Source organism: Linepithema humile, chromosome 5, assembly GCF_040581485.1.
Source record: "Linepithema humile isolate Giens D197 chromosome 5, Lhum_UNIL_v1.0, whole genome shotgun sequence".
Classification (NCBI taxonomy): domain Eukaryota; kingdom Metazoa; phylum Arthropoda; class Insecta; order Hymenoptera; family Formicidae; genus Linepithema; species Linepithema humile.
This window is the reverse complement of record NC_090132.1, coordinates 17,950,307-17,976,134: the sequence shown is the minus strand read 5'-3', so window position 1 is coordinate 17,976,134 and position 25,828 is coordinate 17,950,307. Positions and strand designations below refer to the sequence as shown.

Here is a 25,828-nt window from a genome sequence, read left to right as displayed (position 1 = left end):
TATCAAAGTTCAAAAAATGGGAAATAGTCTAAATTATTTTAGGAATCCGAAAACAAAAGGATGCGAGTAATCTTACAGCTCACCCTATATATCACCCTCTATATGCGGTATCACGGCGTCGCAACGTCAATATCTTGAATAAGCGCTTTGCTAATCACGACGAACCGTCTGATCTGACATTTATTCAGGCCGGAATTAGGATTCCGCGTTCTACATATTCGCTGTTGCAAATGCAATTATTTTGTCTGCAATGCGTTTTGGTAATTAATATAACATGGCAATTAATTATTAGAACGCTTGAATACACCAAATAGAAGATAATTCTACAGTCTCAATTTAAACAAAAATCGTAAAACTTAAACATCACAATATTTGCTTTGATCTCACTAATATAATATATTAATTAAAAAATTTATGGTTTTAAATAAAAATGATAATAATGAAGTAAAGTTCAAAAGTTTTATACATATATGTATTATTATTTTTATCTAAATTTCGATTAAAACATAGTCATATTTGCGACTCTGCGATTTTGTCCGCACAGAAATTAATATGCATTCATATTTACATATTATAATAAAATTCTCGCAGGGATAACAATGCATAATATAATTTTAATCAAAGTCCATGTGTGGTAAGATATAATAATAATTAAATTATATTGAAAATTTTATCCACATCTATAATGGAAACTAACATATTTCTCGTACTTTTATATAAAATAATATAAAAATTTTTACTCTTCTTCTCTTTATTGTCATTTTTATTTAAGATTATGAATCTTTTTAGATATTGACCCAAATTGAATTGAACAGCTCAGTATCGATAAATGACTATTCAAAATATATTATTAATAAATAATCTGCAGAGCGGGACTGCGGATATTGATTAGTAGCGCGGATTTCTGCGCAAAATTCTGATATGGAATAATATTCCTTTATTGTCTTATGCCGCGGTGAAGTCTGCCGCAGTTGCAGCTGCAACCGGTCGTAAGGAAGCTGGTACACGTGCTCCGCGGTGCAGCGGCGTTTCTGGCGCGGACTTCCTTATTTCACTATTTTATTAGATTAAACATTCACGACGGTAGCGCGATAGTAACAACAGAAAGTCGTAGAAAAACGCAGTGAAATACGGCATGGGGCTCTCTTGCGAGGCCGCTATCGTGTAAGGAATAGAGGTCATTGTTGCATCTTTAATGCGTTGTACAAAAGCGGCGCATGAATAAATTGAACGGCGCTGCATCCGGAGTACAACCACAGCTACGTGCCGCTTCTGTTTTTGTTATAATTTTTTTCGAATTTATCCGCTATTTATTTTTATAGCGAAATAGAACTGTTTTTCCTTTCTAAATAAAGTATTATCAAGGGAATAAGTTCAGTGATCTTGGTGATCCTTTGCAAAAAAAATTATGATGGCTACGTCGGGACTTTTATGATTTAGCGTTCAGCCTTGTCTTGATGAAGTAAAATATTACACTGCTAACAACTTCTAATGAATGAAAACGAATGGCAGACACACATGCAATGCTTCATGGTTGACACACATTTGCCGCGTAATAACACCCTAGAGATTTTGCTATATGGATGGTGCACACATGGTCGTTTGTATTGCAATAATAAAATAACAAATGTTTCAATGAAAATTGACGTTCGTTACTTGCCTTAATATCTGCACACGTGACGATATGTACTGTATCTCCCGTGTTGTACCGCGTGAAGTCATTTTTTTTCGGGCTCTAGATTAACTTGCTGCGATTTATTTGAAAGCGTGATTAATCTTACGGAATTTAAAGGCAAACAGTACATCCAAAAATACATCGATTGCAGAAATACAACTTCGATTAAGTCTAGAAAGAATCTTCCAATTTACTCGAAAATTTATTAATAACAGAAGGAATAAGAAGTGATCGTTTGAGATACTCTGCGTTTTTAAGACTATTTTTAATAATTGAATTGCAATAATGTTATTGTTGGCGTCAAAATCGTGTCGAATTATAGGAATAATTATGGTTGGTCGTAAGAATATAATCGTTCCGAATCGAAGAAAATAATGTGTATAATACGAAGATAAAATTGACTAAGTAAACAAATTACTAGCAAGCGGTCATGCCGCTTTATTTACTAGTAATTTAGCATAATCATAATAGCCTACATTAGTCATTAAGGAATAAACATCTTATTAGGAATTCCGTTCTGGCACGCTACGCTTCTGTCCTGAATTTAATGGCAGCGGAACGAAATGGCTTCTCAGGCCATTTCGCTAAAGCTCGTTATCTCGTTAACGATCGGAGCGCCTATTCGTCTATTTCGAGCTTCGTCAAGACAGAGGCAATGACTGCATACTATCACGACATCGAGAAATGCTTGGCTGCGCCAGAGATATACAAAGATTAAAATATGCTCGTTATATATTTATGCTAGAATGAAGAAACTTGTAAAAAATAATCAATATTCTACATTTATTTATTTACAAGAAACATAATTGTGAAAATAAATTGATAATCGTTAAATAAAACCTTACAAAAATGTGAAAAATTAATGTGACAAATTGGCATTTTATTAGAATCATAAATTTTGCAAGTGCAGACGAAAGAGAATGGAGATCATGCAAGATATATGAGTATTTTAATGAGATTTTTTTGTAATTAGTTTTAATGGTTGTTAATTTTCTAGTATTTTGGTTTGGCTGATAGATTTTAAAGTCGCTCTATTTTGGCATTACAATATTTTTTTGCAAACATTAAAGCAAATTTACGATTTGCAAATTATGTTGCGAACACAAATCGTATATGTATCTACATTAAATGTAAAATCTCTATATAAAGCTCTAGATAAAATTTAAGAAGATAAATTTCTTAAGAGAGACTTGAGTAATAATTTAGGCGTGTAACAACAGGGATAAAAGATGTGCAAATATGAATCGTTTTAAGCATGCCACTTATTAAAATCATATACAATCAATGTTCTTAAAATACATTTAGAAGTGACATTTAGAAAATTGTTATCTCATGTACAATTAGGTGAATCTGAATTAATAATTGAACTAATCGTGATAATAATTAAGAAATATAAAAAGCACTATTATTTCTTTTATTTATATAGTATATCATAAATCTTCAATATTCACGATCTACGCATTCTCCACAAAATATCGCAGATCAATTTTTACATTTCCAAAAAATCCTTTTATTTTTCGTATTAACAAACATTTGCTGAATATTTGAGTCATGGAAATCGATTTTAAATCCATCAATAAAATCCATTTAAAATATTTTCCGGGATATATGAAATAGCTTATGTATTTCCAATATATATAGTGTGATCAATACTATCGGACGGAGATGTATCTGTTTCTCAAATCCATAAATATAGTAAACGTATGAGTGTCTTATAAAAAAAACAGACGAAGATATATCTACGTGCAGAACTTTTTTTCTATATAACCGTACTTTTAAAGGAATAGGCATATTTTCACAGCTACACAATTTCCTCTCAGTTCGTATTTATAAAGTGTTAATAATGCAATCACTTAGTATTCCTGACATTATGATAAATTCTGTGACGGCATCCGCGTGCGCCGTTCTATTAGCAATTCATTTCGGAAGATATAACGCGGTTTATTATTTTCGCGACGGCCCGCATATTCGAGTGCATGGTGCAGAATAGCGCATGATACCGCTCAAATTATATTTCAGAAATCAGGTTGGTGCCGCGAAAGCAGGAATTGAGCGTGGTCGAATGAAGCGAATGGGAGACGCGAATGAAAGAGGCGCTTTGAAAGGGGCAGTCACAGTAATTAGAGAAGAAAACAGGAAAGCAGGGAGGGCCTGGTGAGAGAATGCAAGCCTCACCTGTACTTTGGCTACCGCGTAGTTTCTGCTCGGGCCTGTCGACCCTCTCCTCACTCGGCGGCGAGTATGGAGGTGGTTTCTCTGTCCTTTTCGAATAGGGGTTGTACGAGGAGGGCCACACGGTGGTCAGCCTTTTTGCTGGTGGTGGCGTGCTCGGTCGTCCTGAAAATAGATTAGGACCTTTCTCATCTAACCCAGGCACTCTCCGTTTGCTTTCTTTTCTTATACCCGCCAATAATCCAGTCCAGTGTGTTCTCTCTCTCTCTCTCTCCATCTCTCTTTCTTTCTCTTTCATCTCGCTCTCTTCCTCCCGTGCTCCTCTCATTCCTGCATTTGATTTTATCGTATATGCGTGCTATTCTACACCATACAAAGCCGCAGCAACATAACTACACAGGATGATGGAAATTTAACCAATATTGCGGTAACGCGATGCAACTATTTTAGCGCATAATGGTCATCTAAACTTCAGATTTTAGAACGGATTAAACGTATAAAACTTCTTTTGTGTCTACTCATATTATATGTACATCAACTGCTTATATCTGCGCTCCTAAATGTATTATACTACCAAAACATTTATTTTATATCAAACAATAAATATATAAAAACTTTCGAACAAAAGAATTTAAGAAAATTACTTGGAAAATAAACATGTAGATTAAAGCATTATTTTAATCTAATTGTATTAATATTTGATTGAGGTTCTCTAATTAAATTTTTTCTTGTAGAAAAAACTTATAGTAAAAGAAAAACAAGAGATTGGGGTCTTCGGTTTTTGTGTCTTTTTAGTGCTCTAGTTTTTGCTAAATTGGTAATTATGTCTGCCTGCTATGTCGTTTAAAATAAGCGGAGAACTTAATTGATAATAAATGTGATAGAAAACGTATGCGCGCATACTCGTGGCGAGCGTAAGGTTTGATAAATTCTACGAGCTTCTTTGAAAACGAGCCAAGTTCAACTTGTTGCGTTCGATGCCGACGGACGTTCCATTGAACGAAATGTCTTCTTACGAGAAATTCTCGTGGAAAAAAGAGGCCGGAAGGGGAATTCTCTTAATTCATTACTGCTCAACGCGTAATTTTATTTGTCTTAAATACAATTATTGTGATTTTTAAGAGCAATTCTTTCTAAAGAGAATCAACTTATGTCATTATTTAATTTTCACGAGAGTATGATAACATAATTATCTTGTCTTTGTAATTATCAACTACTACTTTTTAATGCTTTTCAGGAAGATAAAAATAACGAATGTTTCTGTCCGCTCCATCTAGAATAAAGTAAAGTCCATTAGAATAATTACGAATTAATGATGACACGAATATTTTTGAGTAATTTGAATATCAATATAAAATTGTTAGGAGTCAAAATTACATTGTTTAATACATGCGCTCCAGTGCCGCAATTATTCTAACGCTATTAAATAACTCCCTCGGCAACATAATCACATATTGTTTAACAAACGCTACTTCGCGGAAGACAATGCACACGCCGTGTCTGATTCGATTATACTGTCAGCGATATAAGATTATACACGGCGCGTCTTATCTTTGTAAATACGAAAGTGCATCCCGGGAGAATCGCATCCTTCGCCAACGGTAGATTGAAACTTTACTTACACGATAATTCTGTACAGTGCGTATCAACCTGGGGTGTAATTCAAGTTGATATTCGCCACGGGGCCTGTATACTTCTACTGCGCGGAGACTCGCTCTCCGTGACTTGGTAGCAAGCCGGCTTGACGCTTATTTCGTTCCTCATAATCGCGCAGATTATTCAAACTACCATCGTTCGCGGTCCCACGCGTGTCGTTCGTCGATGTGATCTCGAAAACTATGTCGCGAAGTAATTCGAAGTATATGAATTATACCGGCGTAACTCCGACTACTCGCAAGGCGCCGGGATGTTTTTTTCCACTTGAAACAGATTTTCAGATTCTTGTAAAAATGTTAATTTAATATATTTTTCTGAGAAGCACAAGTTGTCGAATTAAAATTTGGCAAATTAAAGAGAAAGCAATAATGAAGCATCCGTTCGATAAATTGTATCGGTTCAAAATTGCACGTCACATTGCCTATACGAGATGTTTCCGAATGTATTTGAAAAATGTTAATAAATATACCTAGACCGTTATTCAAACACTTCATGTGTACGAATATCTCTTAATTAATTCCCTCGAGTGAGCTTGCTTCTCCTCGAGTCGCTTTCACTCGAGCGAGTTCTCCGCATTCTGCCGCTCGTCGGTTAGGCCAACAATGTGCTCTCCGTACGCATCCCCGTCTCTCCGCCCTCCCGCCGACAACGCTCTCCTCTTTCTTCGTTACGTCCTACAGTCTTTCTGGTTTGCAAACAAGCGACCCTTTAACCCGCCCAGCCGCTAACTTGGCGCGAGGGTGAGCACTAAAAAGTTTTCAAATAAAAGTTTAAATACGCCCCGGACAAACTTCGTTTCGCCGCGGTTCTCTAACAATATGGCAAACTTCTGGGTCACCTGCCTGCCGCGAGAACACGTGGGCGCATCTTTATATTTACACGTATTCTGCCGCGATGCCTACGAATAGGTATACCGGCGTTAATGTCGTTTTTTTGGCCGTCGAGCAATCACAACGAGGCTCGTATTTCATCCAGCCTCGCCTCCTTTTGTTGCCCTTTCTCTGGGTGCGTCGAGGCTTGTTTAGGAAGTTTCGAAATAACTCGTTGAAAATTTAAGAGTCTCGCGGCACCTCCTCCAAAGTGCCGCGGCGAGAGCCAAGAAGAATTTGTTTCGCGAAGACAGAAAACTGAGAAGCGAGAAGAGAAAACAAGTGAGGGGAATAGGAGAGCAGATTCGCAAGTGCAGTTGAGGAGAATAAAATAGCGAGATGATGTTATTAATAGTTTCGATCCGCGATTTATCAAAAGCATAGTCGCGCTGTAGAACGTGTTCTCGAAAAACAGCAAGTATTACTTTTGAAATATTTTTAGTAATACATAGAGTCGGTATCGAACATGTCGGTGTGAAATGAGAATTGTATTTTCCCAGAGAATCCTTTTCGAAAAGTACTTTAAATTAAATTGAACTAAGTTGAAAGTTGTTTTAGAGCTCTTAGTAAAAGCTATTCTTTTTACTTAGATTCTCCGCCTGTTTTGAACTTGAAGATTTATATTGGAACAAAAAGGCTAAATGTAACAAAGTTCCAATTAAGACTTTGTATCCCCGTGATCGAGTTTGATCTGTTTAATGAGCAAATTGATTCTGATAATCGAAGAAGAAGCATTTCACAACTTTTTAATCGCGACATAAAATCTGCAGAGGAATTTGTACGCCGCAGATAACGTCAATCTTTTCAATTAAACATTCGCGTGCGGATAATACATAGATGGTAATATTAATTCCAAATATTCCAATATCGAAAGGGATAATATATAATTCCAACTTGTCTCATTAATCAATTATATTCGATAACTATTATCTAGAATAACTTGATGCAAAGTTATCTATTTTGTTGAACAAAACGAATAATTTTGTATATCTAAGCGCAATAAATAAATTTATCATTTATTAAAAGGTTCAGGAAAAAGTGATAAATTTGTATGATTTATTTTTAATGTAAAGTCTAGAATCGTGTTGTAATTACGGATTTATTACGGTTCTGTTTTGAATCTTTCAATCAAGCATTGTTTCAAAATTATCTGTAATATTAAATTTTCATCAGTGCAATCGCATAATGGTATTTAAATTTTGCATATCTTAATTGCATACCTAAGCAATCAATGCATACGCAATAAATTTACTTTTAGCATTTGGAAAATTAGTTGTTTCAATAAGCAAAATAATTTTTCAAGTTATTTTCACAATACCTCGTTCTGTCACTGCAATTAATTAAAAAGCATTTTTCGCGATTTCTCCTTGTTTTTATTCATTTTTTAATGTATTATATTAATGTTTAACGTTATATAGTTGTATTTATAGTATATACGATAATCCAAACCAAACATATTGCATACCAGAATACGCGACATGGCATATGGTCTGATGCCAGAAATAATTCTGGCCTCCTTATCTCACTTTAATTAATCACGCTTAGCAAAATCGATAGCTATTTTGCTAGGCAATTAGTATGCGGGTATTATTAAATATTACATGCTCTCGATGAATTAATTTCAAGCTTTTTTTGCCACAAGATTTATTTAACCTAACCTAACCTAACAGCAAAGACAATTAAGATAATTTCATACCGCTTGATATTCAAGCAATGTTATCTTATTCAAAAGTATTAGTTTGTAGCAAAGAACGAAGATTTAAAAACAAAGGTAGATATTTGTATTTATTATCATTACGCAATTTTGCAAAAAATGAAACACCAGCACGATTACTCAGTATTAAATTTATTAATAAAATTGTAAATAATGTTTATGATTATCAAAAAGCCATATTTTTATTTGTTTTTTGCTAATACAAAGATACTTTGCGTATGTTCAAATTTATCGGTAAAACTGAAAATTATAGCCACGCGAGCTGCATTGGACAATGCTATTACACAATTTCTCGTTATTAAAATAATACAAAAATGCTACAAATTTCGGTACCAAAATCAAGAGGGCGATTCACATCATGAGTGAAAATTCTCAAAGCATCTAACAGATCGTTCAAATGCTTCTGAGAAAATTAGATCCTTGGTATAATTCCACGATTTCCTTTCCAAAGAACAATAGTACTGTCTAGTATCTACCATGTCAACGATACAATCTCGCTTTGTACACTCCACTTGCAGCGACGTCAGTAATTGAATTTTAAATGCACTTAATTAGGCCACTAGTTAAGCCACCAATGTAATATCGCGATATAAAATTAAAAGCTGCATTTTGATTTAGACAAGACAGAAAGATAAACCTTGATTTATACAATATGCGAATGCAATAGGAATTCCGGCACAGATTAATTTCATTTTTTTATATTATCAAATAACTTTTATTAATGTTATGTATTATTTTTGCGGAAATAATAACAAGTTATATATGAAATGTATAAAATCGTGCCAAAATCGTGAATATATGATATCGTGCAATATAGAGATCGTACAGAATATTGATATTTTAAAAATTTTCATCGCGTCTCTCGTCTCTTATGCAAAACTGATATTCTTCGCTCGATCGAATATCCTCTCCGTTGCATTCTTTCGTCGCGCGACTTTTGATATGTTGTCGTATGGGTCCTGCATTTCGAATTACAGATCGTTCCGCAAATGGCGTAATCTTATCTGGGCAGATAAGACGAACGGCAGTCCCATTGGAAACTGCTAGGCGCTTAATGTCGTGTTCGTGAGTTATTGCATACCTCGGCTAGGTCATTAATAACCCCGTAGTATTAAGATTGATTCGGAGACGCGAGAGAGACGAACGCGACGCGTCCCTTGCCGATTTCGCCAAAGTTTCTCGTAATATTTAATCAGCAGTCGAGGCCATACATTATGGTGAAGGTGCTGTCTCGTCTTGCGCGCGAAGTATGCGCATCTACATGCGAATCGTTAATACGGTAAATTACATTAGCCGGGAAAATGGGTACGTTAGCTACGACGACTCTCCCACGCGCGGAAAGGCGTCTCCCGTCGTGAAGGAACCTTTTCGATTACCATTATTTGCACGTACAATCGCGCGTTCGCCATCCCCACCCCCCTCCTCCTCCCCCGAATCGCAAAGAAATCGCGTGTCGGACTTACGCTTCCGGCGCTCGTAAATCTCGGTTACGATCTCCGAGCTTTTTACGATCGTCGGGTCGCGAGAAAATTCAGCGGTGACGACATCAATATCGAGGGAGGGGCAAGCATCGCAAAAGCCGCTCGCGAAAATTCGCAAATAACAATTATTCATTAGAACGGCCGGTGCTCCCCGGGCGCTTCGGAATAGCGATAATCCACCGTAGCAGCCGACGGAGCCCGGTACGGTAAAATTGCGAAGCTTAATGGCGGTAATACCGTCGTGGCCGAGCCTTGTATGGCGTTAATAATGCAGTATATTGAGATTGGTTTCGCGAGGTTGAGGAGAGGAGATCGGAGAACACGGAGGCAGCAGAACCATAGGGACCTGACCTAGGCATCCGCCCAAGTTATTCGCCCTGCTTTAATAATACACCGATGCGCCAATGCGCGGACTTTGCGAACCTAATATAAAGACCAATTTCGGATTGTATTTTAGTCAGGCGCAATACGAAATATCGGAATAATTCCCTTCGAAAAAAAAAAACATTCCCTTACTCCGCGATTGTTTGATCGGCGCGACAATCTCTGCCCGTACTCGCTCGATGCGGAAGTAACAAATGTTTTTGATATGCGACAATAAATGGTCGTCCACGGTAAATTAATAATTTAATAATACGATGCGCCAGTGCGCGGACTTTGCGAACCTAAAATAAAGACCAATTCCGAATTGCACTTTAGTCAGACACAGTACGAAATATCCGAATAGAAATTGAAGATTCTCGTTGACGATTTAATTACTGGTCGTACGATACTGTTAAGTGATATCACCGACGTACGCGGACGCTGGAAAAATGCAAATTATTACTTTCCCATGAAAAACGCGTGATGTATCGCCTTAATTTAGACCACCCTTTCACTCCGGCTTAAAGTTATTTTTTCCTCGAGCTAGCCGCACCTGCGTCACCCCTTTTTTTCGTTTGGGATAGAGTGCGCCGAAGGAAGCGAGAAAACGTCTTAAGGATCTACGATTTTGGAATAAAATGTGGATAATGAATTTGCCTGCGCGCGGCAATTGCTAGGAGAGCGGCGATGATATCGATTTCCGAGGTCGGAATGCATATATTCAATAAGGTTCTCACCTTCTTTGTTGGCGCTGCTCTTGATCTCCGTCGCCTTCGGTGCCGCCGACGGCTTCGGAATAGCTGAAATAAAAATCGTTCATCTTTAATGACATCGTATAACTTCTTAAATATCGGCCAATAAATTTAACTCGAACTCCGCCGCCTTATTCATATTTTAACTTGGGGGTCATCTTATCGCCGAGCGGCGGGGATTTCGCGGCGGGATATAACGGCGGGCATTTCCTCGGCGATTTAACCGCGCCGATTTACTGCTAACATCCAGCTCGACTTTAAATAAATCTTCGACTCGAGTGAAATTAAACAAAGGCTCAAGAATTCGCGATTTATAGCGTTCGTTTTACTTTTAAATTATTCACGTCCCGAGCACGTTCGCGTCGCCCTACGATATCTCGCGCAGCAAACACTGCGCGGTAGACGCGTAAAGATAACGGTCGGAAAAAAAAAATTGTTTGTCCGGACACGGACGGGCTAAAAAGTGCACGTCAGCTTACGGTATAATCTGATGGATCCCTCGGTCTCGCCCAGCGAGTTTTTGCTAATGCACCGGTAGCTACCAAAGTCACTAGATGTCAGATTTCTGATGGTGAGCCTCATGTGCGCGCGGTAGCTGTTCTCCATAATGTTCGTGGTGTACTTCTCATTGGAGAGAATCATTTCTTCCCCCAAAAACCAGTAGCTCATGGCACGGGGATAAGCTTCCGTGTGACAATCGATCGTTACGTTGGTGCCCGTTGGCGCACCGACCAGCTGATTCGGCACGAAGATCATCGGAGAAACTGGAACATTAATAATAATCTCGTTTCAACTTTATTTTTATCCTTAATTTAAAATTCAATTAAATTATTACAGTCGAAAAGAGGATCGTGATATCAAAAATTTTTGCAATCCACGATTTTGAATATGTTAAAAATGTTCAAAATTTAATATAGAAAAATTGAATTGCTATTTGTAGATCTAAAATGAGATCTCTTTTCGGAATATAAATTTACATTTCAATTAAAGAGAAAAAATACATAACATGATTTATATAGTTTTGTTAGTACATAATCAAACCCACTTGAAGTAATATAAAATTTAAATTCGGATCGGAACTAACTTTTCGTTTCCTATGTACTATCCAAAAGTTACGGCATGTATAAAATTACATATATAAAAAGATTATAAACTCTGTGCAGGCAAGGGCGTGCTATGGAAACATATAGAGGTACAAAATGTACGCAAGTTCTTTCGACGCATGGAACGCAAAAAAATTCGCAATTTTAGAATTAGTTTTAAACACGAACACGGAACATTTATTTTAGAATCAGACGTTCCAAAACCTACGCGATGCGGTTTGTTTATTATCCTCAAACGTGCAGTCGCAACATGATAAAATTAAAAACTACACAGTGGCGTACCAGTAATATTAAGCTCTCTCGTAATGCAGACACGACGGATCAAGTTTGTACTTTCCGGCATGGCGTTCCGCAAAATGCGCCGCGGTCGGGAAACGAGTTGGGAACAAAGTCTATTATGGTTACAAGTCTAACGCCGACGTTAAGGTTACGCAATGAAGAGTTAAGACCGTGCGAGACGACGTCGCTCCGCGCGACGTTTCGTCTTTACTCTCTTCGTATTCCTCGCAGCGAGCTGCACCATTCCGGACGAACAATTTTCTAACTCGGCAACTAAACCAGAAATGGCTCCTTCTTCGTTTCGAATTAATCCAACGTCGGATGCGCCCTCGTACGCGTCGCGACGTTAGTTGCAAGTGTGCGCTTTGGTAACGGGTTAAATTAAAGTTGCAAACTCCGCAAGCGGGGTGTATGATACAATAAGGGAATAATAATGCGTTCATAGACGGGCACTGGTGTAAAACGACACCAGGTGCCGGGAGATCGTTATACCCTTTAACGAGGAAAATCATATTCAATGCGTTCCAAACGTGCCGACGATGCTCCTCCTTGTAACTTTTATCAGAGAAAAAAAAATTATCATAAATTATAGATAAATATATATATATTGTACAACATAAAATCTTTAAAAATTATAATAATTTGAAAAATGTTCTGAATAAAATAAAATTTTTAGAAACTTTTTTAGAATTTACTTTCTGTCTATAAACAATGGCAGATAGATAGAGAGAGAGAGAGAGAGAGAGAGAGAGAGAGAGAGAGAGAGAAATATAACATAGTTGAGTTTAATTGCGGCAGATATAGACGTAATCGATGGTAGGAAATAGGGAGAAGTGTGCATTAATTAAAGTCAACGCTGGCAATTTGTGGATTTGTGGTAAACCAGGAAGCACACCATGGGTTGCGCTGATGTACAAGCACGGGCAAATGATCATGATTCTATGAATGTGCATCGTTCATTGTGCACAGCGCTTGTTATTCCAATAAATATCCGACAGATATTTTTTTACACAGAAAAATGTTATATGTAACAAGTCGCATTCAAATGCGATTCGGAGAACACAAACATACACGTTGATATTTTTATCTCTAAAATTTAGTCAAGATTTTCAATAAATCAAGTATTTTTATCAATTTATATAAACTGAATCACTCATATATATAACATAAATCTAGTCACTTTGGGTTAAGATAAGTAAAATTTTCAATATTTCAATATTTTAACATTTTCAAATAACTCGGATGCACTCAATCGAGTTTTATAGCGTTCATAATTCATTACCATTGTCAGATTATCTTTAAAAATAAAATTATTTTTTATTTGCTTAAAGATTTCTTCTCGAGTGAAATGATGTAGAGCTTATTCCCCCTGCAGCTCTTCATTACTAGTATCTTCCGCACTTTTAATGCATGCATTTTTAATACCCGATGTAAATAGCACTCCGTCAATTATGCTCTCGTTGCGGACTATCATCATAACTTAGCTACGTCGTAATTATACGACCAATTGAGAGAAAAGGTATTATACTTCACAACAGCAGGAAACAGTCTCCGTTCTTATCATCGCGCACCGACAGAGACAACTGCATGAATTGTCGCGTATACTCAAGTGCAACGTCGACAGAGCGAAAACGTAGGCAGTTAACGTAAAAAGTCAACCCGCTAAATTGTGCATGTCTCATCAACATGCCTGATGAACTAGGCTACCACTTGCGGAGACGGCACATGGAAACGCGTGCATGCCAACCGAATTATGTTCTCATACCCCCGCGCGTTTTCTCTTCCCGCCGCGCGCGATGGTTTATGCAGCAGCACCATTTTGCCCGCATTGCAACGGCGAATGTACTAGAAACACGATATATACGAAACCGTGTACTACATATCTGTCCGAATTATGAATAAAAGTTCAAAAAAAATCGCGTTATGTCAACACGAAATCTTAGTCAAATTGAAATACAGATTGCCCCGAAACTATCAATCTTAACTTTAATCAAATTTTTTTTAAACTTGGAACAGATTTTTTCACGAACAAAATATTTTGTATTATCGGTTATAAAAGTGATTAAAAATAAACACGTAAAATAAATTTATGGGATGTAATTTTATTGTTTTACGCAAATATTCTCTCTGCACAGATTGTACAAATGAACTAATGAACTGATGCGCAGTAATGATTCGTATTATGTACATTATTAAAGCACGAACATGCCAATGCGTACTCAACATGTAAATTCACTGTGTTATTTCCGCTCATTACATCGCTATTTATTTCATTTTACAATTTCAAAATGAGCAAAGACAATGTAGAATAGTAATATTTGATTGAATTATTTGATTGAATTCTGAATTTATGTAATGTTTCTTTGGAGAGTTGATAGGATTTCATTGCAAGTGATTGTCAGAATTTCTCTTTTCTGGAGAATTAAAATTTTTTAATTTTTTAATTAAAGAAAGACCTACAAAGACCTACAAGAATTATAAGAATAGGCATATAGAAAATTTAGGTTTGTGATTCTTTGTGCATCGACAAGAACTTTTGATTCTTAATTCCAATATTAATCTTAAAACCAAATTAAAATTAATAAATATTTAATGTTTAAATTAATTAATGTTATATTTATGTACTTTCTAATTTTCCCTATAAATGTAAAATGTTACATTCGAAAATATTTATATTTTATATCATTGTTGTGCACTACGCTTTTTTTCATGTATTTTATTTTAAAAATTTTATTAAAAAAATTTTATTAAGAGATTTTATTAAAAAAATATTGACTTAGAACCTGTATTATTAAATAAAAATATAAATTTCCAATATCCATTTATCAATAGTAAAAATTTCACAATTTGTGCCAATAATATGGCGAAATTTACAAATCAAATATAAATATACTTTTAGAATAAAAATAGATAGTAAAAAAGACAGAAAAATACATAAGTAATAAATAAATAAATTTAATTTAAATAAATTGTATAAAATTATATTGCACATGCAACACAAATCTGATCATTAAATATTTAATCTCTTGCAGCAGAATTACTAATCTGATTTCTAAAATTCTGATTTTTATATTTGAATAGCAAACACATTTTTATGCAGGCAAATAAGGAAATTTGTTTTACCGCAATATCGATATTCCCAGCAATCGTTAAAATTCGCGGTAAAATTGGTACAAAAAAAATAGTAATCTCATAAAAGGAAATAATTCAGTAGGAATAAAAGAATGTAAAAGAAGTTGAGAATGGATACGTCATTATCTCATAAGTCTGAAATAAAGTTATATTTGTACTTTATATTATTTTAGAGCATCATTATTTCGTGTGGTACGGCATAAAATATGCATAAGTCTTAGATATAAGCGCAAAATATAAGTTTTCCTTAGTATAATTTAGCTAGTTGATTCAGAAATTTCAATGAATAATTTATTCGTTATGTTCTACATGTCTTCATCAAATGCTAATTTCAAGAAAAATCGATAATTTTACCCAAATTATTCTTTTAATATCATCACCAGATATGTCTTCATTTGTCCATATGTCCTACTTTTCATGTAAATCGCCCCATCATTTCTATGCATAAGTAAAATGCTTGTTAAGCAGAAACTGAAAAAAAGTTGTAAATTTAGGAACTATCGATCCTGTGGGACACATAAGAGAAAAAGAATTGCACCGTCAATCAAATCGTGCTGAAGAATTTCTCTCGACTGGGTCATTACATTGTTCAAATTTTTACAAGACGGTATCCTACAAATCCCTATACGTGTACATGTAGCGCGCATCAGGGACCGGAATGTTCAGGGCGCACGAAGACGAATTCTGAAGCGTCCGTTGTGACCCGAAACGCGCCGCATCGCGCGCAGAAAACCGATGTTTCACCCTGCTCGTCTAAATAAAATATGTCCCCCGCCTCCTAAATATTCAAGAGATACTGTACTGCGCCGTACGTAACGTAACCGTTTCTTCTTTCTTCAACAACGGCGGGACTCGAGCGCGGGCACGCACACTGACGTGTAGCGGCACCCGGGTGCAAGCATACGAAGTGACACGAACGAATGAAACGCATAAAAGGGAAAAATGACCAGGGCCGACGGGACGGCTTGTGCGCGGCTTCCAGTATTTCCCCCGGGCTTTTCCGACGGCGTACACCCCGCCGACACCCCGGGCCCCCGCGGCCCTACCCGTTCTTGCCTTGTTGTCTGATACACGTATTCGGAGCGGAGCACGTGCGCCGCCGGCAGCGCGTTCGCGCGCAGGTGTGCACGCGTTGTGCAATTCGTGAAATGAAATTTAAACAATACACAACCACTCCGCCGTCGGATCGGAGGTCGCATATGACAAAGCGTTTAAAATTTATTCGATAAATCGTCGTTGGATACGTTCCAGCCGGCCCCCAACGAGGATACCTAATTTTCACACCGCTTCCTCGAGAAAGTTCGCGCCACACGTGCTGTTATTTACGATATTTTACGCGTGAGCAAGTTGCAAAGTAAGATATTCCGTGAACATGGCGTTTACAATCACACAGTAGTTTGCCACAGCCAATTAACGTAATTTATTCCGGTAATTAAGTCCTAACATCTGCAACATGCTGCTGTCGTACATTTCACGGTATTAGTAACAGAAAATTCGTTTCTATTTTAACATTGCTGCGTACAATCTTAATGTGCAATTGTAATGCTATTTATTCATCGAACTGATGCTACCGTAATAATAATCGTGTCTCACCAAAATTAAATGATAACAATAGTATTTTATTGTAGCAAGGCATCAACGCATGCACATTTTGAATCGATGAATTAAATATATACATCGTCATGCGTTTATTGCTGAACATTCAGCGTGTAACATCATGAAATTGTAATTATCGCATCATGCTGTACCCCTCGTATTGCTAACTGCATGCCATTCGCAATGAATGCATACATCTCATATTCGTTACATACAAATGCGATAATAATGTCCTGCGCTAGTGGTATGCTTGTAACAAACTCACATTCGACATCCAGGGTGATCCTCTTGCTGACCGTGGGCGGTACGCCATTGGTCGCGATGCAGAGATAAGCGCCCATTTCGTTGCGCGTGATCCTCGTCAAGCTTAATTGCTCGCCATCAAACATGGTCACTGAAACCAGAAGCGGGAATTGATTCAGCATGGTCGAGGACGCAAATATAGTGCGGAGAAACGAACAAGTACCTTCACGCAAATGGATAAATAACATTTCGCCCTTGTTATCTTGCGAGCGGAGAGGCGAGCGGTTATGCAAATATTTCAGCTTAAAATTTAGCAACGAAATCTATGGCTTTACGTATTATAATACGCAGATAACTTTTAACCGTGGAGATAAAGTTGAGCGCACGAAAATAAAATTTCTTACAACAAATGTAACCGTGTATAATCGCGCAAATATAAAAAATTAGCGACGCAATTGCTATAAAGATTATCAGACGACGAAATAGTAAAATTACAAGAATACACTTTCATTGCGTCCTCTGATTTATCCCCTCGAGTCTATTATGAAAGTTTGCGGTAGACCCGGACATAAAATTGTAGTAAAATTATAAGAGTCACGAGACGAGAAATATAGAGGAAGTTATTAGGGGAGCCACATTTTCGTCAAACTTATTCGATTGTGTTGGAATCTCTCTTCCATTAAAATTTTTTTTATTAGACCAAGTTCGTGCAAAATCACTATATGACTGCCGCAAATAGCTCACGGTGATGCAAGCATTAAACACGATCACACACACACACACACGCGCGCGCGCTCGCGTAACCATTCGGTCTCATTATTGATGTGGAGATTATTGCATGATGGAGCATTATTGCGGAGTCCTTTTATAACAGAGAGGCGACTGGCACGGATTAATAGAAAACAGAAAAAAGAAGGAAACGATCGACACTCCATGACAAGAAATTGGCAATATTAAGCTATCGTTATTACCAGTGACAGAATATGAATGGCTTGTTTCTACAGAATATTGTTGACATAAAAGCAAATTTAATTAAATATTATCTAGTACTAGAATAATAATGTAATATAACAAATACAACTGTTTCTCTCTAATGAATTTTTTAATAATAATTTTAAAAGTGTCTTCAATAAAACGTATGAAAAATGTAGCTTATAAATGAAAATTATAATGATAATCATATTTTATCTTCTCTTGCGCGCGTTAATAATTTATAAAGTTGATAATTGATAAATCAGCACATGCCAGATTAATAGTGACATTTATATTCTATCAATCTGTTAACGCGCCTGCTAATACATTTTGTGAAATTTATATTTATGATGTTTCATATAAATTTTATCTGAATCTCAAATCGTGTAATACGTAATAAAACATATACAGTTAAATACAGATTGTTTCGAGATAAATTACTTTCGGTAAATAAATTATTGGTCGACAATGTGATGGATGGGGGAACAAAATTCGATAGACTAAGAAAGAAATTTCGCGCTGGGAATCCGACGGAAAGAACAAGAGCTTCTTCTCGTTACTTAGACATGATATTTACTTCTTTGCAGTGATATTTTCGATCCTCAATACATTTTTAATCCAGTATACTTTTACATTGCTCGACGATTATCGAACGATTATCGAACGATTATCGAACAAAGACTAATAGGTAATTGATATTACATTATTTCTTATTTGTAGCATTTTAAATATTGTAGGATCGATTAAATTCGTGGGTTTTTGACTTATTTCGAAACGTTAATTATTAATTATAACTAGTTAAATTCCAGATCGTTTAAGTGCGTGCTTTCTGTTTTGTCTACACACATTTTTCCTGTTTAATCAATATATTTCCTTCTTCTGTCTGTGATATTTTTAATGTACCGTAACATTAGTCTAATTGTAATACGATCATTGGTGAAATCCATTCTACACGTGCCCTTATTAGAAACATAACAATCACTCTTCTCTATCGTCGATAGAGATTCGGTCGAGCGTAACAGCAATCAATGTCGATCCCGGAGCTCAGCGCGTCCCCGTAATGACAATTAACGAAATCGAAACAAACGTAAGCCATAAAAGAAGCTTGGAATCGCCGGCGCGATACGCTCCTCTCCGGTGACGTTCATAAATCTTTACCCCGATTTACCCCGGCTTTGCTCGCCTTCTAGTCGCGATTAACCGGCCCCCGGCCATTAGAGCGGGCGGCGATGTTTCTTTCACGAGACACATGCCCTGCCAACTCTACCTTGCCACGCGCTGCACTCGCGAAGAGCGGACATGGTGTGCAACGCCGTCGATTGGCAGGGCAAGGCGCAGCCAATCGATCGATGCGAATAATTGAGAGAACGCGCGAAATCCGAGCCCGGAGAGAGCGAGCAACAGTCTCGTGGATAGTGACGTGATAACACTCGCCCGATAGACCACCGATGCGCCGTGAATGATCGCCGTCAAGTGACCGGACATCCGTGAGCGTAAAAGCGGAAAAAAACATTGATGGAGCCGGTGCAAACATACGTATTTCTTCGATCGATAAGAGCAAGTACGAGTGATTAGTTTTGCGATCATGACGCTAAATTCTCCTCGTTGCTTCGTTTAACTATTTGAATTAATACGATGGCTTGAAGCTGCCGCTGACGTTGAAGCGTGCCATGTTTAATATTTCATTAGTTAATGTTTAGTCAAGAATATAAAAAGATTAAATATAATTAAATAGACAGAAATAATAATACTCATATAATTAAATTTGAGAAAAATTGATAATTTTAATTAATATTCCTGTAAAATTTTATTTTAATTTTTTGTATTTATAGGAATTTGTCACAGAATAATTTTTTATTCGCAATTAATTAAAATTGATTTTATTCAATCCTTTATAAAGAATAATTTTGATTTTAAATCTATGTAACAAACGTGTGTAAAAATTTTGAAACACCCGGATACGTCTGTTATCAGAGATTGTGCAACTGCGACTAGGCAATTTAGGAAAACAAATAACAAGAAACAATGGATAACGCAAAAAACTTCAGAAGAAAACACCAAATTCCAATGATGATTTTTCGCTTTATCAAATACAGAGCTTCAAAACAGAATGTTGATCGGCTGTCGATCGATGCACCTCAAGCAACCCCCCTTTTAACTCCCACGGATGCAATATGTCGGATAAAATATTTGCAATGAGTTTTTGATCGTAGCGGCATCGGTCCTCTCGATACAAGTTCATTTCGCCATCAACTCATCCGATATTAATGTATTCCGCCGTTCTTCGACGAGTCCGGGAATATTTAGATAGCGGGTAGCTCAAAGCTCGGATGCAAATCAATACATCGGATTGAGCAAACACTAATAGTTATTTTTAACGACGATTTGCAATGAAACTTTCACTCGGCCGTATAAAGCCTCGTCTGCAGAGGCAAAGCGGCATCTCATGTGAAAGATGTAAACATATATGGACTCTGGCCGATATTAATTATTGGAAGTATATGAAAAATATTTTTTGCTTTGCGCGCGTTCAACGAAAATAGAAATCCATTGGAATCGCCGTGCTTTGTGAAATAATATACACCAATGTGTACAACGAAACTGTCAAAGGAAAACGTTAATAATACATGATAAAAGTGAACGCGCGGATATTCAACCGGCGCGCAAAAGAACGCTTTGAATATGTGAACGCACGGATGCTCTGATTGTGTACACAGTATAATGGACAATTCGCAATATATAATAATATTGAAAGTACAATGTTGTCGATACAAGAAGCATCCTGCTAAACATTGTATTCTGTTAGCAAAAATAGCAAATACAAAAGAAGCAATCGGCTAAAATATTACAAAACGTGAAAGAATAGCTGAGATCACCGTACGTTTTTATCTTGCACTGAAAATTGTTTTAAAATATTTTTTTTTATATTTTAAAAAATTGATCTAACATATTCGCACCTACATTATTTTTTTAACAAAGTGCAAGTGCAAATAAACAGTCGGAATCCAAATTTACATTTATAAGGAGAAAACGTCCTTTCAAATATCACTGCGAGAAGATCATAGTGTTACAATGACATTAGCAAGTAATTACCCGCATTTGCGTTCTCTGGTAATCAGTTCGTGACTCAGCTCTAACATTTCCATTCAACGCATCTATCTTCATTGAACGTCTTTCCACTTTGCAGCTCGCCACGCTAACGACCCATCGGCCACACCGCAGTCGACTAATGCTACTCTTGGTCGATATAACGGTATACCGGAAGAGGACGCGTGGGAACAACGATGACACGTATTAATAAAATGCCGAGACTAATCCGCGAAATTTTACCGCGTCACGATCCCCGTGTTGACGACAGAGGCGCGCAAAGAGGTATTAAATAATATTACGAACTATACCGGGCTAGATACGTATGCGCGTGCATGCATATGCACCCATCCTGCCGAAAACTTGGAGGATAGTACGGGCGTGCGCGCGCGGTCCTGGTGCTCCGTCATGAATTTGTATGAAGCTTTAGAAGGGCTCAGATGCCCCGGAGCGCGGCTTTGCAGATGTTTGAACAGAAATTCCGGCCTTTTACGATCCTGCAGTGCGATGGTGCGAGCAGGACGACATCCATGGGCAAGCAGGGGAAAAGGTGAGAAGGCAGATCGGTGCGCGGGGGTGAAAAGACGGGGCGAGGGATATGAAAGGCTCAAGAGGCCAGGCCAGACGAAGACGGACGGCGGAGCGTGATGAAACTGTGTGCAACAAAATAGTTAGAGGAGAAAATTGCGTCGGATACCGGGATTATAAAATAGGCCGTGCTTTAATGTACATTTGCGTTGATGCGCGAAAATTAGACCTTTATGAACGCATAGAAACATTAGCCTGCAAAGCACACTGTCTACATTGCTGTCTAATATGTGTGTAAATTTCTAGCTCATCATAAAGTGACGAGGAAAATTAATTTACCGTATCAAAAGTAAATGGATGTAAATATTTTACAATCGCGCTCTTAATATCGTTTACGTTGCTCCAAGATTCCGAATTCAGTTAATTTGCAAACGACCTCTATACTTTGCTATTAAGTCTCGTTAATGTAATCGTGCAACTTTGTCAATTTGAATAACGCATCTTTAGAAAAATGTATATCGATTCACTAAAAATGGCAAAAATAGCGGATCTCTTCGATATAATTTTTGAGCGAAAACATTAACAAACTTCTGCGATGTTTAAAACGTCGAACTAATAATTAATTGCAGACGAAACCAATAACCAATTATGACATAATGCGAAAATAATTGATGTTAATTGAAAGTCTCTTTGACCCGATATCGTAACATCGCGGAATAAAATTGAACAATTGGTAACATATCGTGAATTGTTTACGGTCTGCTTGACAACTATGCGTCTGCTCGTCGAGTGATAATTTTGCGAATAATTAGGCAAAACAGTATGCGTAGGAGTTCGTCCGGTCAGTGACGCGTCATGCTAACGGAAACCGTGGAAAATGTTTGCTTATCACGAACGTTTGCAATCCATCACCGAAATGCAAACGGTAAAGGACGATGTGGTTTTACTCGACACTGCAAATTGACGCGTGCTAGCGTGCGATGCTTTACGACAGCATGCTTTCAGGATGATTTAAAATCTTCCTTATCATCACTCTTCACTTCAAAAACGTCATGAATGAAATATACGAAGACAAAAATAGCGCGACCGCAACGGGCAGTTTTGTAATATGGAAATGTGCCGATAAAACCCATTTATTTCGCATTTTGGGTAAACAAAATCACGAATCGAAAGCCATCGACATGTAAATATTTTACAAATCTCAACATGTTAAAATCACATACCTAAATATCTGAACGTATTTGTCAACAATAAAATTCACTGTTTATTCGAGCGATTGTCTTATCACACATATAACACACATGCAATATATTTAGATGCATTAATAATAACAAAAAATCCAAACGCGCATTGAAAAATTAATAAAAATTCTATCAATTTTTATTTGTAAAAAAAAATATACGAATGCTTGGCAAGAATTTTAAAAAATTAACTTAACGAAAAGCTCTCGCATGCGCCGTCACACGGCTGTTCGGTCGTCTGACACGAATAGAGGTTTAGAGTGATCCGACATCCTCATTTGGAATTCGGCAGCAGTAAACCAATGTAACACATTTCCACGATTACAAGGATCGATCCGGCTGGAAGACGGTGTATCGGTTGATGCAACAACCAGGGCCATTGGCGTCAGGATGTATACGCAGGAATGGTCGGATAGTACGATTAGCCTTAGCTTGGTTATAAACCGTTCCAAATGGCAACCGAGCGATTAATTTTCCGGCTTGCCGGCAATTGACTCTCCTCGCACGACTCAAACGCAGTCTGGAACAACGAGCTGCACGTGCCACTAACTGTTTTATAACTAGATCACGCAGTTGCTTGTAATAGCGATGACTCTGTTAGCGAGCTGCCACTGCGAATATGCGATGGTGTATTGAAGTTAGTACGGCACTACCGCGATAATTGATCGAATTATATAGACTGCAGTGCGTTTAGAAATTGGTCAATTACATGCTTTTCCCTTAATCGTCAATTTACAACTATACGAGTTGTATTTAAACAAAAGCACGTGAATTTTGTCATGTTCGGATGACTTTCAAAGTCAAATCTAATAGAAACAAAGCTATTCGCGCGTATTTATCCTACACGATGAACACGCACGATAAATGCGTGAATGAATCAGCGAGTTACACGCGAACCGATTGAAACCATTTCGCCGTTGATACACTCTTTCTAGGATTTCCTGAAACCCATGCATGCATTCCGTTCGATAATTAAACCGGGGACACGTTGAAATTCCGGAAGGACTCAATTTTACCATAAAACTCGATAGATTAAAATTGGTCCACGTAACACCGTCGCTACGTCCTGGGGGAGGACGTCGAGCATCCGGATGTCAACGTGTCCCAGATGGCGTCGACATTAACCCATGAGAAACGTGCGCAACGACCAACCGCTGTGTTACGGTCAGGAAGCTGCTGCGGTTTCGGCCTTCAGACCGAAACGTCTCTCGTGGTGTACTAGCAGGATGCATGAAGCAGCCAATGATGTTTCACGGTTGCAATGTCTAATTGAGTAGGTTCTAGCTGGATCCGTGATATTGTCTTGACATTATAAAATTAACGCGTATAATACTGTTTAATATATACACAATTAATTAGTTTCATCAAGATTAATGAATGACATTTTCAGGATTTAACGATTTTTTGTCATAATGACGTTATTGGTACTTCCATGAAGAAAATTGTTAATTTTTGAAACAATTAAATTCAGCAAATGCTAAGTATTGAGCCTTGTTTATTTAAGAAAGTCAAAATCGACAAGAAAAATCGGCTTTTAAGCCGTTGCCCAGATGTCTTGTGCGCGTTTATTTTAGATTAAAAAATGAATTATCGTGTATGTAACAATTGCATCAAAGAAGAACGTTTGTAGTCTAAAATAAAAACACAAAGACGTGCATCTACATCCGATTTCCAATTGAGTTCAATACAATGACCATCATCTCCGCATAAAATTCTTCCGAGTCACAGAAGAATACGCATAGCTTTAAGCTACCAAACATTACCAGGGAAATTCCCGATGTTCCCGATACGAAAATGCCGATGAAACGCATGATCATAGGAATTTCAACATCATGCCGTTGCGAGCAAGTAAACATCCTTGAACGGAATCGTCCATCTAGCACATTACGTCGGACGGTTCCGATCGTCGGAATTCGAAGCTCAGCCGAAGCCGCACAGTCCCGCCTATCAGCTCAGCAGTAACAGCACACTGCCGTGAATAACACGGGAAGCTATGCTTCCAAGTGGAAGACGTCGGGTAAGGAAGCGTCGACCGCTATTTCGCGAAATTAATTGAATTACGCCGGCGAAGCGTGCAAAGCGAGGAAGCAGCCCCGGGTCTTCTTCGTGCGCCCGAGTGCGTTGTAAACAGGAAGCACGTCGAATTGCATTCCGCGCGACAAAAACTACGGTCTCAAGGGGCAACGTATTTCCTCGACTTCCTGCGATGTCGCGTTCACATGCTTTCCCCTCCCGGCGTGCGCGCGTGGTAACCCGTCTCGATACTGCCAATAGAGACGGCAGGCCCATGCACGCGATCCCCAAGTACAACCGGACGGGAATGAGTTTGCAAAAAGTCGAATTAGCGAAGCGAAGGAGCGCGATTACACTAAAAGTTCCCCCGGCCGTTTACATAGCACATTGCGTCTGAAATGGGTTAATCCACGAGTTATAAGCGAGTTGATTCTGTTTGCTTAAGGTTCGAGGTAACGGCGGTTGAATGACCCGGTGTGCGTGGCCTCAAAAAGTGAATAAAGAAGCACAATCTTGCTAATAGGACACTTTAATCGAGTCTACTTTCCATCTGCGCGTTTCTAATTTTCTTTTCACGGAGAAAATTTCCGCTAATTAAAACGTTTCACTTATATCGCTGCCACTTTGAGCTGCAAGCTAAAATAACATTTGGCTCGAAAAGTGCATGATACAAATAAAGCTTACACTTCACGAACATTTTGAAAGTTTTAATTGACATTTACGCAGTTTCGATGAAAGTTTATACAATGGCAAGTTCGTGCAATATTGAGTGCATATGTGATTCTATAAAAGGCAAATAAAATATGCACCACTGTTTATTTATTGCTATCTAGCATCAGAAAAATGAATGGAATTTTTAGTTATTTTTACGCGTGTATAAAGCATCTCTCGAATTATCTTTATCTCGAAAATTTTTAAAAACGACCAGTTTAAAAGTCCGGCGTTTTTTGTA

General features: G+C 37.6%; 2 protein-coding genes across 10 annotated transcripts in view; one reads left to right on the top strand and one right to left on the bottom strand.

Annotated features, from left to right (window-relative positions):
- Positions 1-25,828, bottom strand: part of LOC105669315 (lachesin-like) — a 264,653-nt gene that overhangs the window by 35,410 nt on the left and 203,415 nt on the right. For 7 of the 9 annotated variants that reach the window (XM_067354711.1, XM_067354710.1, XM_012362198.2 and 4 more), the window contains 4 exons: positions 17,058-17,186; positions 11,162-11,446; positions 10,668-10,730; positions 3,851-4,012 (listed from right to left, as the gene is read on the bottom strand). In XM_067354711.1, coding sequence (XP_067210812.1) covers positions 3,851-4,012; positions 10,668-10,730; positions 11,162-11,446; positions 17,058-17,186 — 639 coding nt within the window. Of the gene's footprint in view, positions 1-3,850; positions 4,013-4,978; positions 5,121-10,667; positions 10,731-11,161; positions 11,447-17,057; positions 17,187-25,828 lie in introns of those variants that run through there. The other 2 variants (XM_067354714.1, XM_067354713.1) reach the window with 2 other exon arrangements.
- Positions 1-25,828, top strand: part of LOC105669316 (alpha-(1,3)-fucosyltransferase C-like) — a 99,595-nt gene that overhangs the window by 40,380 nt on the left and 33,387 nt on the right. The gene's annotated exons all lie outside the window — the stretch shown is intronic.